At 39.6% G+C, this 15,926-nt stretch overlaps 1 protein-coding gene across 1 annotated transcript in view; it reads right to left on the minus strand.

The window, feature by feature from the left end:
* The window catches only part of LOC101479111 (exostosin-1b), a 45,869-nt gene that overhangs the window by 10,922 nt on the left and 19,021 nt on the right, over positions 1-15,926 (minus strand). Inside the window, exons 2-3 of the mRNA XM_004568076.5 lie at positions 5,542-5,635; positions 268-375 (exon numbers count right to left, since the gene is read on the minus strand). Of these exons, the coding sequence (XP_004568133.2) occupies positions 268-375; positions 5,542-5,635 (202 nt within the window). The remainder of the gene's footprint in view (positions 1-267; positions 376-5,541; positions 5,636-15,926) is intronic.

The following is a 15,926-nucleotide window of genomic DNA, read 5'->3' on the forward strand; positions in this document are numbered from 1 at the left end:
TTGAAATCTGTCCAATGAATTAGATTCTGATAAAATAACCAAAAACATCAAGACAGGAGATAATGCTTTTATTATAATAACTTTCACTGGTGATGAGGGATAAAAAAAAAAAAAAAAAAAAAGTAATAAAAATTCAAGAAATGGCAATATGACAGTGGTGTTTTTTAGTGGTATTCTAGGAGGTTTTAATGAGCTATTATGGCACTCGACCTCTATATGTATATAGGGTATCCTGCTTTAGGTTTTTAACTTAGAAGCTCTGCTTACCTGTAATAGCAGCCTTTCATCCCCAATAACAGCTGCCCTATTCCAGTCGATGATCTCTGAGAAGGGAAGCTCCCAGCCATTACTTAGCATCACTGGCACGCAAGCTGCCTGCAAGAGTAACACCACAAATACAGAGAGAAAATGAACTGTTAATAAGGTGAACCGCTTTAAGAATGGAACCTGTGAAACTTGTGAGACCCACAGTATGCTAATAACGTTTAAATTTACAGTAAATATCTCAAGCAGGGAGGAGAAGTTGGATAAGAGTGCAATCAGTTTGCCAGTGCCATATTGCCTGCTACCTGAGTCTTAAAATATTTATACTCAATATTCATATTCAAAGGGAACAACCAGGCATCGGTCTTGTGGAATAATTTCTCTTTTAGGAGGCAATAAAAAAAAGGAGGTACTCATATAAGGCAATTTAAACAGTTGGATCGACACTTTTTTTTCACAGCACATTTCCGTAAACCACAGAATCACTGCAATACTGTGACGACTACCTCTCAAAGTGACTAAGCAGTGTGGCTTCATAAAAATGATCAATGTACTTAGTGGAAAGGAAGATAAACTTTAAAATGGCTTAACTATCAAACCCCTGTGTCTAAGAGATGAATGAAATTCTTACTGAGGTGTGTCTGTTGGTGGATGTCTTTGTGTCTTAGTGGTGCACAGCAGCCTCCTGTAATCTGTTAAGCGGACTACCAATTACTGATTGGTCTTGTGCATCCAGGAACAAACACTCGTGCATCAGAGCGCTGCAGTATTCATCTAATCATCTTCTTGTCATTAGCAAAGGTCTTTGCATGCTTTACCTGCCTAGCTGCTCTCACAGAGAAATAATCTTCAAACCCTTGTAGGTAACTCAGGATATTACACAGCCAATATGTGAAAGAACGATTATAAAAACTCAGTATGACAAACTTTCTGCTATGATATATACTATTCTATACCAAAGTCTCAAGCCACTGTTCAGTTCTCTATACTTTGCTAGGAAAATAGGTCATTGCTGGATTTTTCCTGTTTCTTTAGGGCATGACTTTCATATACTGTTCACGTACTGTAGATGGGTTTTTTTTCCTTTTGTTTTTAGGTGTGTGCCAATTCTTCTTTTGTCCTCTTTGTCCTCCTGTCCTGTTCTCTTTGGTAATCCTATTCTAGGTGGAAAAATATTATTTTTTGTGTTTCTAACTTTTATCTTTCGCATTTTCACTCAACTCAGCTGAGGAAATGGGAAAAAATTGTGCATTTTTGTCACATGATGAAGTGCTTAAAGATGCTATTTAAAATTGGTTGTTTGCCATCTGTTGTGTGTAGACACAACATGGTTCATCAATTAAGTACTTTTTTTAATTCTTGAAGACTTCATAGATCAGTGTTATGTGGTTCAAAAGAAAAAAAACCTTTGAAAAATGATCAGGTACAAGGACTAGACTGAAAATCAATGGAAAAGCTGACAATGGCCAAAGAAAAAACTTTGAAAAACCTTCAGAAAGCCTGGAGAACTACTGCTTAAAACCACTTTAAAAATCACAATAAAAACTGGCTCCTTGGAACCAAAATATAAAAGTAAGAGGGGTGACTCAGTCCTATAATGTAGTTTTCTTCTAGAGGAACTAAGCATTAAGCATTGGATTTCCTTAATTACTTTGCAACCAGGTTTCCAAAAAAGTTAGAAGTCTGGGTAAAATGTTGTGGTCTGCATGTTTTCCAGAAGCTCTGCTTTCTCCCACTAAAACATGCTGGGTTAATGATACCTGTCTTGGACGATGGCACTACAGCAAGAGATACTGTAAATCTCAAGAGTTTCACTCTAATTAAATAAAGATTTAAAGAAAATCTTCACTCCAGCAGCGGGAATGAGGATCAGCACCTCCAAATCTGAGCCCATGGTTCTCAGCCAGAAAAGGGTGGAGTGCCCACTCCGGGTCGGGGATGAGTTCCTGCCCCAAAAGGAGGAGTTCAAGTATCTCGGGCTCTTGTTTGCAAGTGATGGGAGAAGGGAGCCGAAGATCGACAGACGGATTGGTGCTGCGGCCGCAGTGATGCGGATGCTGCACCGGTCCGTCATGGTGACGAGAGAGCCGAGTGTAAATGGTAAATGGTAAATGGTAAATGGCCTGTATTTGTATAGCGCTTTTCTAGTCCCTAAGGACCCCAAAGCGCTTTACACAACCTGTCATCCACCCATTCACACACACATTCACACACTGGTGATGGCAAGCTACAATGTAGCCACAGCCACCCTGGGGCGCACTGACAGAGGCGAGGCTGCCGGACACTGGCGCCACCGGGCCCTCTGACCACCACCAGTAGGCAACGGGTGAAGTGTCTTGCCCAAGGACACAACGACCAAGACTGTCCAAGCCGGGGCTCGAACCGGCAACCTTCCGATTACAAGGCGAACTCCCAACTCTTGAGCCACGATCGCCCCATCGAGTGTAAAAGTGAAGCTCTCAATTTACCGGTCGATCTACGTCCCTACCCTCACCTATGGCCACGAGCTGTGGGTAGTGACCGAAAGAACGAGATCACGGATACAAGCGGCTAAAATAAGCTTCCTCCGAAGGGTGGCTGGCCTCTCCCTTAGAGATAGGGTGAGAAGGTCAGCCATCCGGGAGGGGCTCAGAGTAGAGCCGCTGCTGCTCCACATCGAAAGGAGCCAGCTGAGGTGGTTCGGGCATCTGACAAGGATGCCTCCTGGGCACCTCCTGGGTGAGGTATTCTGGGCATGTCCCACCGGGAGGAGGCCCCGGGGCAGACCTCTGCTTAGGCTGTTGCCCCCGCGACCCGGCCCCGCAACCCGGCCCTGGATAAAGCTGAAGAAGATGGATGGATGGAAAATCTTCACTCCTTACACTCACTGACTTCAGTCACTGGGGCATTATGCCTCACAACAGCCTGTTCGCTTTCACAAATTCCGTCAAATTTCCGTGCGTCTGTCCTACTCAACTTCTTTGCTTCTTGTATAAGTGTTTACACACACCCCAGTGCCTCTCCCTGCCACGGCCCATCCCTACAATCTAGCCAACCTCTGCATTCTAACTCCACTGCAGACACACAGCTTTCTCCTCTGGCGTCCTGTCTATGCGTGGCCTCCCCTGTGATGTAATCATCTTCCAATTTCATTCAATACAGAGGCAGTGCCCATTTTACCTCTGGTAAAATCAAAACTCATCATTTTAGTTCCATCTCCTACAACATTCATTTAACAACATAAATTGCCTCAAGTAAAAGTATGCGTTAAATAAAATTAACTTAGGCACTCTTCAACGTATGATCTGAGCACGCTGTCACTACATGAGCCTGGCCATATCTGTACACCTAAAACACAGACAGATGGTGTGAATGAGATAATTACTGTGTTGGGGTTGAATTAGGGACACTTGTTGGATAATTGAGGAACATTAAATGCAGGGTAGCCATTCACATAAATGATTAGGCACATGTTTTCTGCCACACAAAAACAAAAGTGGAGGAAGATTTGAGTAGGTGGGGGTGGGGTGGGGGGTGTCACCTAAAGGAATGGAAAAAGCTGAACCAGATTAAAAAAAGAAAAAAGGAAAAAAAGAAACAAGATGGCAGAAAAAGCTGTGAGTCATACGCAGCTAAAGTAAGACTAGCTGCACATTAACAAAATGACTGGCACTGGGTGAGAGAGCTACTAGGACTAAATAAGCACTTCACTTTTTGCACTCTCGAGTGCTGATGAGGAGCTTCATTGTTTGATCAGGTTTGGTGTTGACACACAACATTATTTCTTGAATCAGTTTAATCTATATTTGCTTAATATAAGAGACTGTAAAATGATGATGCCTTAATGATCTTAGCACCTTACAATTTCTGTGGGCTGGAAATCAGCTGAGATTTATTCATGTTCAAATTTTAAAGTGATTCCTTAAGAATAATCTGACTCTGTGTTTGTGTACCATGTTTACATATCTTTGTGCGGACCAAAAATTGGAATGTCAGTATACTTGTGGGGACCAACAGCTCTTGTAGGGACAAAATGCCCATCCCCACGAGCTTGAAGGCATTTTTCAGGCTCAAAATGTGGTTTTAGTGTCAGGGTTACAATTAGGTTATGGTTATTTTTACGCTAAGTGTTAGGGTTAGGCATTCATTTTTGATGGTTAGGGTAGGCTGCAAGGAAAGCATTATGTCAATTAGATGTCCTCACAAAGATATGAAAACAACTGTGTGTGTGTAAAATAGCTTCTTCAAGCAAAATTAAACATGATGTTGCATATGATTTGTATTTCCTGAACTATTGTACTATACAACCCCGTTTCCAAAAAAAAATTAAATATCAGTCTAAGTAGCAGACTGTTTTTAAATATAAGGCATTTAAAAACTATACATAACTGTAGGATGGCAGCATGCACCGCTCCAAACCCTGTCCAATATTAATGATGCCCTCACAGATGTGCAGAAGAAACAGCGTTCTTAAATTACTGGACCATTTTATCCATGAAGGGTGATGAAGACTACTTCCCTATTTCTGAAAGACTGCCTTCTCTGGGATCTACATTTGGTGAGATGCCACAGCGGCTCCATAGTGTAGTGATCACACATTTGTCTAACAAGGAAAAGATTCCTGATTCAATCCTAGGAAGAAGAAAAAAAACAAAACAAAAAAACAAAAACAGGGGCTGCATCAGGAGGAGCATCCGATATATAAGAAAAAAAACCCTCCCAAATCAAGGCATGCTACCAGCTGTGATGACTAAAGTGTAATATAGACTTTGTAAAGCCTATGACACAGAACATATTTATCCCTAAAGTTTTTTCACTTCTTTGTACATCCAATATCAGCATTCTCTCTCCAGGAATTTGCTGACATTTGTGAGTCCTTGTATTGACACTATGATTAATATTCCTTATACTGACGATGGTTGTTATTCTCTCACCGATTTAAAAACTATGGCAAAAAAGTATCTAGAAATGGGTGAGAGGAATCGACGGTAGTGAACAAGCCAATCACAATTGTTCCAGACTATGCTGACGCGATGTTTAGCTACATTTCCAGGGAGGTCATATTCGTAGAGTTACAGATGGGTTTACGGTTACAACATAGCTACTGCATAGATTCAGGGAGCAGCTGTTTCTTTTAGTTGTGAGACATCCCACTTAGTCTTTTTTTTTTTTTTTTACACTTGTTTTAGGATTACATTTTCACCACCCTAAAATATTGAATAAAATTCGCAATGAGCCTATATTCTAACAAAATACAGTCAGCAGTAAAAAGCAATATGTGCGTTTTTAATCACTGACCTGTAAAGCCTCTAAGAAGCGAAAGGAACCCAGCCGTCGTCCTCGAGGTACCAGACAGAATGTGGAGTTGTACAGCATTTCTCTGTAGTCATACCTGCAGAGCAAGAAATTAGAGAAATCAGCAACACATGTTCAGAAGATGAATTTAGGCAACCATACAGAAAACAGAGCTGTGTTTTTGTTTATTTATTAAAAAAAACTTATTAAAAAAAAAAAAAAAAAAAAAAAAAAAAAAAAGGACTTTAGGAAGAAAGCAAATGCAGAACCAATTTTATTTTTTTTACATGTGCAAAACACGTGTTACCTCTCTTTTTTGGATAAAGGAATACCTTGAAAGAACTAATACTATGAGGAAAAAGCCCATTCTCTGATCTTGACTTCTGTCCACTCACCTATAAACCCCTTTGCCCTTTCACCTGCACATCTAAACATCTCTCGTTCTTCCTCCATTCAATCTAAGCCTCAGTCAGCACTTGCTTGGATTAAGAAGCTGCTTGGAATTCCTTCAGTGTCATTATTATGTGCAAGAGAGTGAGTGTAAAAAGGAGCGGTTTTGTGTGTGTGTGTGTGTGTGTGTGTGTGTGTGTGTGTGTGTGTGTGTGTGTGTGTGTGTGTGTGTGTGTGTGTGTGTGTGTGTGTGTGTGTGTGTCTTGGCTAGTTGTGCATTCAGTTGAGTTTTATGAAGGATAACTGGAAGTGTAAATATTTTATTTCTCAGTATTATTTGCAAACAAGGACAAATGCAAATGTGTGCTACATTTAAAACAAGTTGTGGTTACATTTGAATGAGACTGCAAATAAGCAAAGGTGAGTCATCATTTGTGTTTGCCTACTGTGTATATCTACCTGGATGTCCACAGCCTCTCATTTACTGTGTGTGTGTGTGTGTGTGTGTGTGTGTGTGTGTGTGTGTGTGTGTGTGTGTGTGTGTGTGTGTGTACATAAATTATGCTTCGGGTTTCACTGCTGGGTGTTTCACCAAGTGTACTGGTAAGGCTCAATATTAAAAAGGCACGCTGCTCTGCAGACTTGATCCATGAACTGATTTACATCTAGTCTACAGGGCACTGCACAGTCAAGACACATCCCGGCATACTACTATGCACACTTGGTAAAAGTAACACACAGTAGTACACTGTACCTCCAGCTCTTCCTAAGCACTTTCATAACATAAAGCACAACACTTTTTCTTGCTATACCCAATATACAATCATCCAAACCGCATTCTTAGAAACACTAAAAATACCTCAAAGGGTGTCTAAGAAATATATACCTATGACCATAATACGACATTATTACACCACTATCAAGTCATTTACACAGCAATACAAGGGACATGCATTATAGTGACATAAAAGCAACAGCTAAGCTTGATGCTGTTGATAATACACTTAATACATAATACACTATAAAACACAGAAATCCATTATCAACACTGGAATTATTAGTAGGTCAGAGCAACTAATGCTGCAGAGTAGGTAGCACAGATGTTGCTCTAATCTGTGCATCCATTATGAAATAGTGGACTTAATGAAAAGTGTGACTACATCACAGATGGATTGCAAGATGACAAACACACAGTCTAGCGAGAGTCATGATATTTAACCATTTTGCATGCCTATAAAATCAGAAATGTAGGTCTGCATCTGGGCCCGGCGGGGTGTAAGTTTTTCACATCCATCATCTTTTCTGTCCGTGCAAACTCAGGGAAGACCAGATGTTCCTCTCCCTGCATACCTCCATTCTTCCCTACTCTTCCAGATGGCTGCCTGCGGGGAGGAGCAGTCTCACAGTATGCTACCTCATGTCAGTGAGGACGTTAAGGATGAGTGTTCAAAAACATCTTCCTTTTGAACCAGCTCATGCCTCAGTGTTTTTCTTATATATTTCACAGTGCAATTGTAAGGCATGAAGAGGTTTAACAGACTGGTCTCAAACAGCATAGATGTCAGTGAGAAGCTCATTGCCCGCATCTCACAGCATTTAACTCTGCATGATATGAGGCAAATCCTGCCTTGTCCCATATTTCCACTATGCAGTTAGCTGCTGGTGAACAGAGCAGTTTCACAGTAGCAGATTGGCTGTAGGGATGAGCAAAAAAGAAACAAAAAATAACAACAACAAAAAACCCCACAATTTTTCCCTGTTTGCTTCTCTTTTTTTGTACCTTTGAAAGAGAAAACTGTGCTAGTCTGTGCCATTTTTATGCATTCTGGTCATTGTACTCAAATGAATGAGTCCAATTCTTCCTTTTTTAAATCCATTTACTTTCATAATTCCTTCAACCCCTTTGTTAGGATGGGTGAGGGTGAGCTAATAACATGAAGTCAAACTACATTGCAAAACAATACAGCTTAGCCTAAACCCACACAGAGTTATAGTATGTATGTGGTAGACAGACACATTCAATTTGGACTGAACCTCGACCAGCTGGTCAGTCAGAGCGACCACACCGTTGACGTTTACTGACCACTGTGTTGTTCTTGGTTAGAAACAACCACCTTTTAGAAATGGTAGCTCCTTTTATATGACTAGTCTGTGTTGTCTATCTGTGAGTGACACAGGGAAGACGGGAGTGCAGACTAGTAAAAAGAAACCTTAAAGTCAGAATATATACTGATTTGTCAACCAGTATATTAGTTGTTAAGCTTACCAAAACCCCTCTACTTTCTTCCAGAGGTGTGGACTCGAGTCACATGACTTGGACTCGAGTCAGACTCGAGTCATTAATTTTATGACTTTAGACTTGACTTGAAAAAATGTTCTAAGACTTGTGACTTGACTTGGACTTGAACCGGTTTACTTGAAAAGACTTGATATTTTACCCCAAATATAAAATTTAACATGCATATTATATAGAGATTGAAAATGTGACGTCATTCACGGGTAGAACCGCAAAGGATTCTGGGAACTCGTGGCAAGCGGTACTAGCGCACGCAGGCTTTCAATTAAAATCAGTTATACAGCGATAAAAAGAAACACAAAAATGTCAAGAAGCCGTTGTATTATTAACTGCAATAGCCGGTCGCATGACAGCCACGGGAAGCCGACGGGTAAAGAGATCGGTTGTTATCGGATTACGTCGTTGAAGAGAAATTGTTCAAGCCATGTTTCCGAAGTAACAAAGACGCGACGGATGGCCTGGATTGCAGCCATTCAAAGATAAAATATAACGTCCCAGAACACTCCAGCTCACAGGTTAGTCTGCTCCAAGCATTTACACGAAGGTCAGTGTTTTTTAGTAGTTAATACGTCATTTTTCTTAACATAATTGGTGATATAGGTTACAAGCAAGTCTGGCGCTGAACAGAAATTGTCGCGCTATGCTCCTTTGTTTATTGTGCATAAATAGTGAATTGTCCTGACACAATATTGCGTTTCGCTTCTGTTATTATGGTACATTGACAAAAACATATACTTTTATTCACAGGATAAAACAGGTTTTTTGTATCACTAATTGTCCAGTACGATTACAGCATACAATATTATTGTCACTGCTACATTTCTGTGATGCTACCAGAAATTATTTCCACTACTAATTAATTACCGTTGAGCTCAAAGGTCCTATTAATAAACGGTTAAGGAATGTGTATTTATGACGACAATTTGTGAGACTGGTAAACTTATGATACGTACGATGGTCTTTACTTTCTACACGGTGCATTTCAAGGTCCTGCACCCATCCGTCGGTAAACTGTACCTGGGCTTGTTGCAGTGACCTGAAGTTACTAAACTTCATGAGTGTATGCACTCACTCCAAGAACCGTATAATTATAAATATGCATATAAATATGCTACGATGAGATAGCTGACTTCATCTAACTAGCAAATGTTGTCCAGGCTACGTTGGTGATACAGTTTTTTTTAATGTGTATGATATTTTTGTCATGCGATTTTAAAGCCGGTCCTACAACCGCATCCAAGAATAACATGCAGCTTATCTCAGAACTGTCGGTGAAAATTATTCTAGGAGCTAGGTTTAATTGAGCTGCATTTTAAAGAGGTGCAATTTCACAATTTGTGTATATTTTCTAAGTTCACTATTTTGTCATGTGTTGAGAAAAACACAGATTTTAAAATTACATGGTCTAATATTTACATTTAGCATATAACTGCAACATTATTTTTTCGTTTGTTTTTTTTTAAAGACTCGAAAGGACTTGAAATTCAAAGTTTCAGACTTGTGACTTTACTTGGACTTTTACACCAGTGACTTGAGACTCGACTCTGACTTGCCTGACATTACTTGAGACTTGACTTGAGACTTGAGGATAAAGACTTGAGACTTACTTGAGACTTGCAAAACAATGACTTGGTCCCACCTCTGCTTTCTTCCATAGTTCGTCAACATCGTTTCTCTTTTGTGTTTGTGCGTTTAACTAATTGCCATCTTTCACAGGTCACTGAACTCAGCTGGAAATTCCATCAGTAGGGACCAACCCCTATTGGCCTGCTATGCTATGCTGTGCAAATAAGCATCCTTGTATCACTTTTAAAGGAAAATAAGTAACTGTATTTTTAAACGGCATACACTGGCTTACCAAGATACAGTGATGACAAGTGTTATGCAAGAAGAAAAGCAAATCTAGGACACACTGTACACAGATTCCAGTGAAAATATTATGAGGTGTTTGTTTACTTATGTGAAATCATTTTACATTAATATTTGAGGTTCAAGGCCAGAATGGCACATAAAGGTGGAATCCTGTTATTTGCCAATAATCAGTGCATAGTTTCAATTGACAGGAAGAAAGTAGACCGATCAAGCCTCAGTTTAGGTGCAAACACTCTCCTCCATGTGCAAAAGAAGAGATGAGAGAAACGCACTAATGCGGCCTCATCATTTCGACACTTTACTTGATATTAATACATAACTAGTCCAGTTCTGACAAATGTCCAAACTTTCTCACTGAGGAAAACAAAAAGGAAAAAAGAAAAGGAAAAAGACTTGGCAGTAAAATGGCAAAACATCAGTTTCAATGCTGTGACCTTCTGTTATGCCTCTTTACATAAGTCTATTAATTTTTGAATATAATTTAAAAAATAATTTTTAGTATTAGAGTTAAGGAACAAGAATGATTCAGAAAGAGAAATGAATAACAAGAAGTGAGCTGGGTCAAGAATGAACATCAACCAGTCTCCTAGCAACCAGAACGGATGGTGTGAAAAAGAAATGCATAGCACACTTTGTCAAGTGCCGGAGGAGACTTGGAAGAAGAGCCAAAGTGTTTGTCTCCCATAATCCATGCAAGAGACCACACACATTATCCACATAACTCACAGAGAGGGCTGCAATCAAAAGAGCCATTGACGTGGCATTTCAATGTGCTGATATTGGTTCCACCAGCATGACTACCAGGAACTACAGAGCAGTTTCCTTTAATTTATGTAATTGTTGGTTCTCTTAATCCTCTACACAGTATACATTTACACAACAACAAATATTTGATTTCATGAATTTTCAGAAGAGGTATTGTTAGATTGATACAGATAGGTTAGGTGAAGCAGGATGAATTTACTCATAAAATAACCAAGGACCTTTTCATAGCTGGGCAACAACACAATTTCTGTAACCTAGATTTTGGATATACTGAACCATCAGTTGGTTTAATTATGCCAAATTCAAAATAAATTTGGAAAGGAATGAATACATATCGAACTTCATTTGGTCATTTGGGTTTTTGGTTTGTTTGTTTTTTAAGCTTACAAACCAACAGAAGTGGGTTTTTATCTACTGGCAATGCCAAGATCAAGGCATGCCAATGACAAATGCCACTGTACATGCAGTAATTTGTTATATAAAGCAGAGAAAAAATTCTAAAGTATAGTAACAGTAGGGCAGTTATATATAACACTAGATCTGTGTACAATATGCTCTTTGATCAAACCAACTGCTGTCAGATGAGAACAGAAATTCTGAAGATTTTGGCAGAGCACCAGTTTTTATCTGCGTGACTTTGTTGTAGTATCTGTAAACTCTGGCTCAAGTTCTTAAAAAGAGAAAATCAGTAACAAGGTTCATCATCATCAATGATCTGATGGCCTGGGGCTAGTTTTAAAAAAATAAATTATATTGCTGGTCATGTTGGTTAACCAGCTTATTGCTCTTTTAGGATCAGTGATGGTGTTTCCACAAATTCATTCACCTGTAGCAAACTGACTAAAATGTATTTTCAGTCAGTTACAGTTAGCATTATCACATTATGGGCGATCATGGCTCAAAGAGTTGGCAGTTCGTCCTGTAACCGGAAGGTTGCCGGTTCGAGCCCCGGCTCGGACAGTCTCGGTCGTTGTTTCCTTGGGCAAGACACTTTACCTACCTCTTACTGGTGATGGCCAGAGGGGCGACGGTGCGATATGGCAGCCTCGCTTCTGTCAGTCTGCCCCAGGGCAGCTGTGGGTACAACTGTAGCTCGCCTCCACCAGTGTGTGAAAGTGAGAGGGAATGAATAGTGGAATTGTAAAGCGCTTTGAGGGCCCTGAAAAGCGCTATATATATGCAATTATTAAAATGCCAAAAAAGCTTCATGCCTGTTGAGATCTTTAAATTTGAAAAAGAACGATCTAGCGTCTGTTTGTTTTATGTAGGGAAAGCATAAAGCATAACTGATTTAACCAGATGCTAAAATGAAACCCGTCTGCATACAAACTATTTATTTTGACACAGTCTTAGGAGCAGCTGATCATCGCACTACTTCCAGCAGTGACAGGGGTGAGTACTACTACTTCTATAGATTTATCTTAAACCTCTAGATATTTAGATACATTTCTCTGGATTAAACTAGCACTATACTAAGAAATTACATTTGCTTCTTTTTTCTTTCTTTTTTTAAACAAAAACTCCCATTTAATGGCCCAGGAGCCAGTGGGAGAAAGAACGTTAAAGTAGACATCGGTTAAAGTAGAAACTGATTTAACAATTGTCTCCACAACAAAGGAGAAATTGCATGAACTGAAACGAGAAGGCAGCTATACGACTGTGCTGCTCTCCCACCCCACAGTACCAATACTAACTTCATATCTAATTTTACGCCTTCTCTTTTCTGTCACAGTTGGACTAGGTTGATAGACATTTGGCTGTTGCCAGGACCATTTCTCTGAGCCCGAGGAATTTGAGCCTGAAAGGCAATGAGTGAAAGTGAGTGTCATCAGAAGATAAAGGAAAAGAAGGATAAACTGCAGCTGACAACTGAACACTAGATCCAAGCCCCGCACAGCCAGAGCCACCCATGGCAAGACTGTCACAGACAAACACATAAAGCCTAATTTTAAGATCAACACACATCGGAGCAACTTCAATAGTTGAACAAATGGACCATCTTAGACTCCGCTGTTTTGTTTCTTGACAAGACTGCACACGAGGAAGTAGACGTGTACACCACACAGTGATGGGCCTAAGAGGGGATCACTTTTGGAGAAATTGAGAGAAAAAAAACCCAAAAAAAAACAAACACTCACTCTTATTGAAAGACTTGCATCTAATGTAATATGAATTTACATATACGTAGTGATTTTTCGTGTATGGGAAAAATCATTAACTGACCGTTTATCTCTACAAAGCATTCAAACAGATGCTTTGAATATGGGACTAATAGCATCAAACTTGCATGAGGGTATTTTGCAGTCTATATACTGGAATCTGTGGTAGCATGTCTTCAAGATTTTATTAGAGCTTGGAAAAACTTGCACACCAACCAAAGCAAGACTGAGCCTACACAAATTTATTCTGTGTTTATATATCTGAATATTAGTTAAACTGTGAAATCCATTCCAGTAATGCAACACAACCAAGAACTTCAACACTAGGGGACACACAAGTTATTGGCCAGAATAACTAAAGAGAACAACTTAAAGCTTAAAATACTCCATTGGCCTGAGGATGAAACATGACTGATTAATGTCTAAGACTGTTATGAATGAGATTCCCTGCACTATCTTGCATTTAATAGGGTAGTTAATCTTGACCGTTTTTAGCTGCAGCCATGATAAATGAGAAACTTTTTTTGAAGCATTGGTGCCTCGAGCAAGGATGGGGACCTAATACTGGGTCCACGGAAAAAAGAAGAATCGGACGGCAATAGAGCTTCAGGGGTAAAGGAAAAAAAATCTAATTGAAATAAACTACACATTTACAATGTCACCTAGACTTGGCTGTGCTAGACTTTCTTTCACCGAAAGTCTAACACAACTGTTTCCCACATCAGCACAGTAATTTACGTTATGGGAAATGATCATTTATTTTTAATAAGAAAACAGGATTGCATAAACATATTGTAGGTAGCTGGATTGCTGAATGTATTTTTTCCATTGAAAAATTTATGGTTGTTACACTTTATTAGACAAGAGGACAGTTTTCCAGCGGTACAAGAATTACCATTGGTGCTTAATGGAGTTTAACAAGGACTGTGTGCTCAAGCCCGAGTCAATGGAGCAGAGAGAATGTTAGAACCAATATGGCTTTTTCAAAAACAAAGCCTTTACTCATTTCCTCAAGGCGCCTTGGATTCACTCATCTTGCTCTGGTTAATGAGTTCAAGACAGCTTTATAAAAAATTTACAGACACACAGAGGGGGGTCTAAAGCTCCACCACATTACATGACCTCAGGTTAATTTACCCAATTACTATGCTTTGAGTCTTCTATCACTCTTCTTTTTCTTGTGCCCCTTCTCAGTCTCTATCCATCTTAAGCCCTCACTAAACAGGAAAACCTAAACACAAAAACCTTTGATCTGCTCAAATGCTGCTATGCACACCCGTAGGTTTGTACAATTACACTCAACATCCATGCACACTGACCAAATCAAACTGATTTTTTCAAAACATCCATCCAAATAAAAATGCTTGGATCTTAAAAGAGCTGCTGATTTATTTTGGCAAAAGCGTCTCCCACATCTCTAATCAGCCATCCATCAGCTTGACGAGGCTGATGAGTACGATGCTTTGAAGTGCTCTCTGGATACCATAACCAGAACAAGGGACTCTTGGAGATAATGAAATGACTGTTGTTAATGGAACAGCCATTAGTGATGGAATGTCAGGACTGGCTTGTAAAGTCAGGCAACATAAAGATGTTGGATCAGTCGTTAGGGTCAAATTACTTGACTACAATGACCATGGAGGGTCTAACGTCTCTAGCAATAAGGATCACTGAGAGTAATATACATTTATGCTGGCTCTGGTGTGTATTTCCAAACATTAAATTAGACCTGAGTATTACAGTATAATCTTTAAGGACTTTTTTTATAGCCTGCACCAAGGTTGTTATCGTTAACGAAAACTAACGAAATAACGAAAACTAGAAGTGAAAAAACATTTTCGTTAACAGAAATAAAAATAAAAACAAAAAAAAGGAAAACTAACTAAAACTGTAATGAGTGTTCACAAAACTAACTAAAATTAACTGAATTTATAGCAAAAATGTGTCTAGTTTTCATTGATGTGTGCGTGTCATACAATAGTCAAGGGTGAAAATGAAGTTTAGTTTACAGATTTTTTTCTTGCTGTCTAATTATGCCAGCAGGTGGCCAGTACGTTAGTCGAGTCGTCTGTGTTGCTGCTCCGTCCACGCGCAGAATCATGTCAGGAAAAGTCGGGAGAAAGCGCCAGAGTCCAATTTGGGATTACTTTGAATATGACTGTGTTTTGGATAAAGCAAGTGTCTTGTAGTGGAAAGAGACAAATTATGAGGGATGATAGGTTTGTAGCTTGAACCTATTCACTGGAACGTTGAGGACAATATAATTACACAGCAAGCAAGACCCGAAGTAGGCAAAGTTCTTCATGTTACTCATGCATGAGGGAGACCTGCCTGGAGCCAAGTGTCGTTCCACCACTTGACCTCCGTCAGACTCTCAGCCAGGTTCCCCATAGCACTCCTTTTATTGTGGTTACATGAATATGCATAGGGTCATTAGCATATAACATCTTACATAGGTATACATGTGAAAAAAGAATACTGTGTGTGTGTGTGTGTGTGTGTGTGTGTGTGTGTGTGTGTGTGTGTGTGTGTGTGTGTGTGTGTGTGTGTGTGTGTGATTTGTGTGAGGTCAAGATGTGACCCTGTGAAGAGTCTAGCGGGTCCATCTGAACAAAAGGCTCTTATACTTAAAGAGATATACGTGTGTTTGCTATACCATATATCAACAAGAGAAGATACGACCTCTCCTAGGAGGTGTGTAATCTATACCAGAACACTCTGTAGAGGAGTGAACGCACTCCCCTCTTCATGCTACACAGAGTTGTTACAGACCTCCTAGCATGAGACATTCTTTCAATCTACAAATGATTATACACCTCTAAGCATATATGGTTAAATATTTCTAAGCATAAATGACAATCAACAATACAAAATCTAACAAGGGACATTTCTAAAGGGAAAAAAAA

This window comes from Maylandia zebra, linkage group LG11 (assembly GCF_041146795.1).
Source record: "Maylandia zebra isolate NMK-2024a linkage group LG11, Mzebra_GT3a, whole genome shotgun sequence".
NCBI lineage: Eukaryota > Metazoa > Chordata > Actinopteri > Cichliformes > Cichlidae > Maylandia > Maylandia zebra.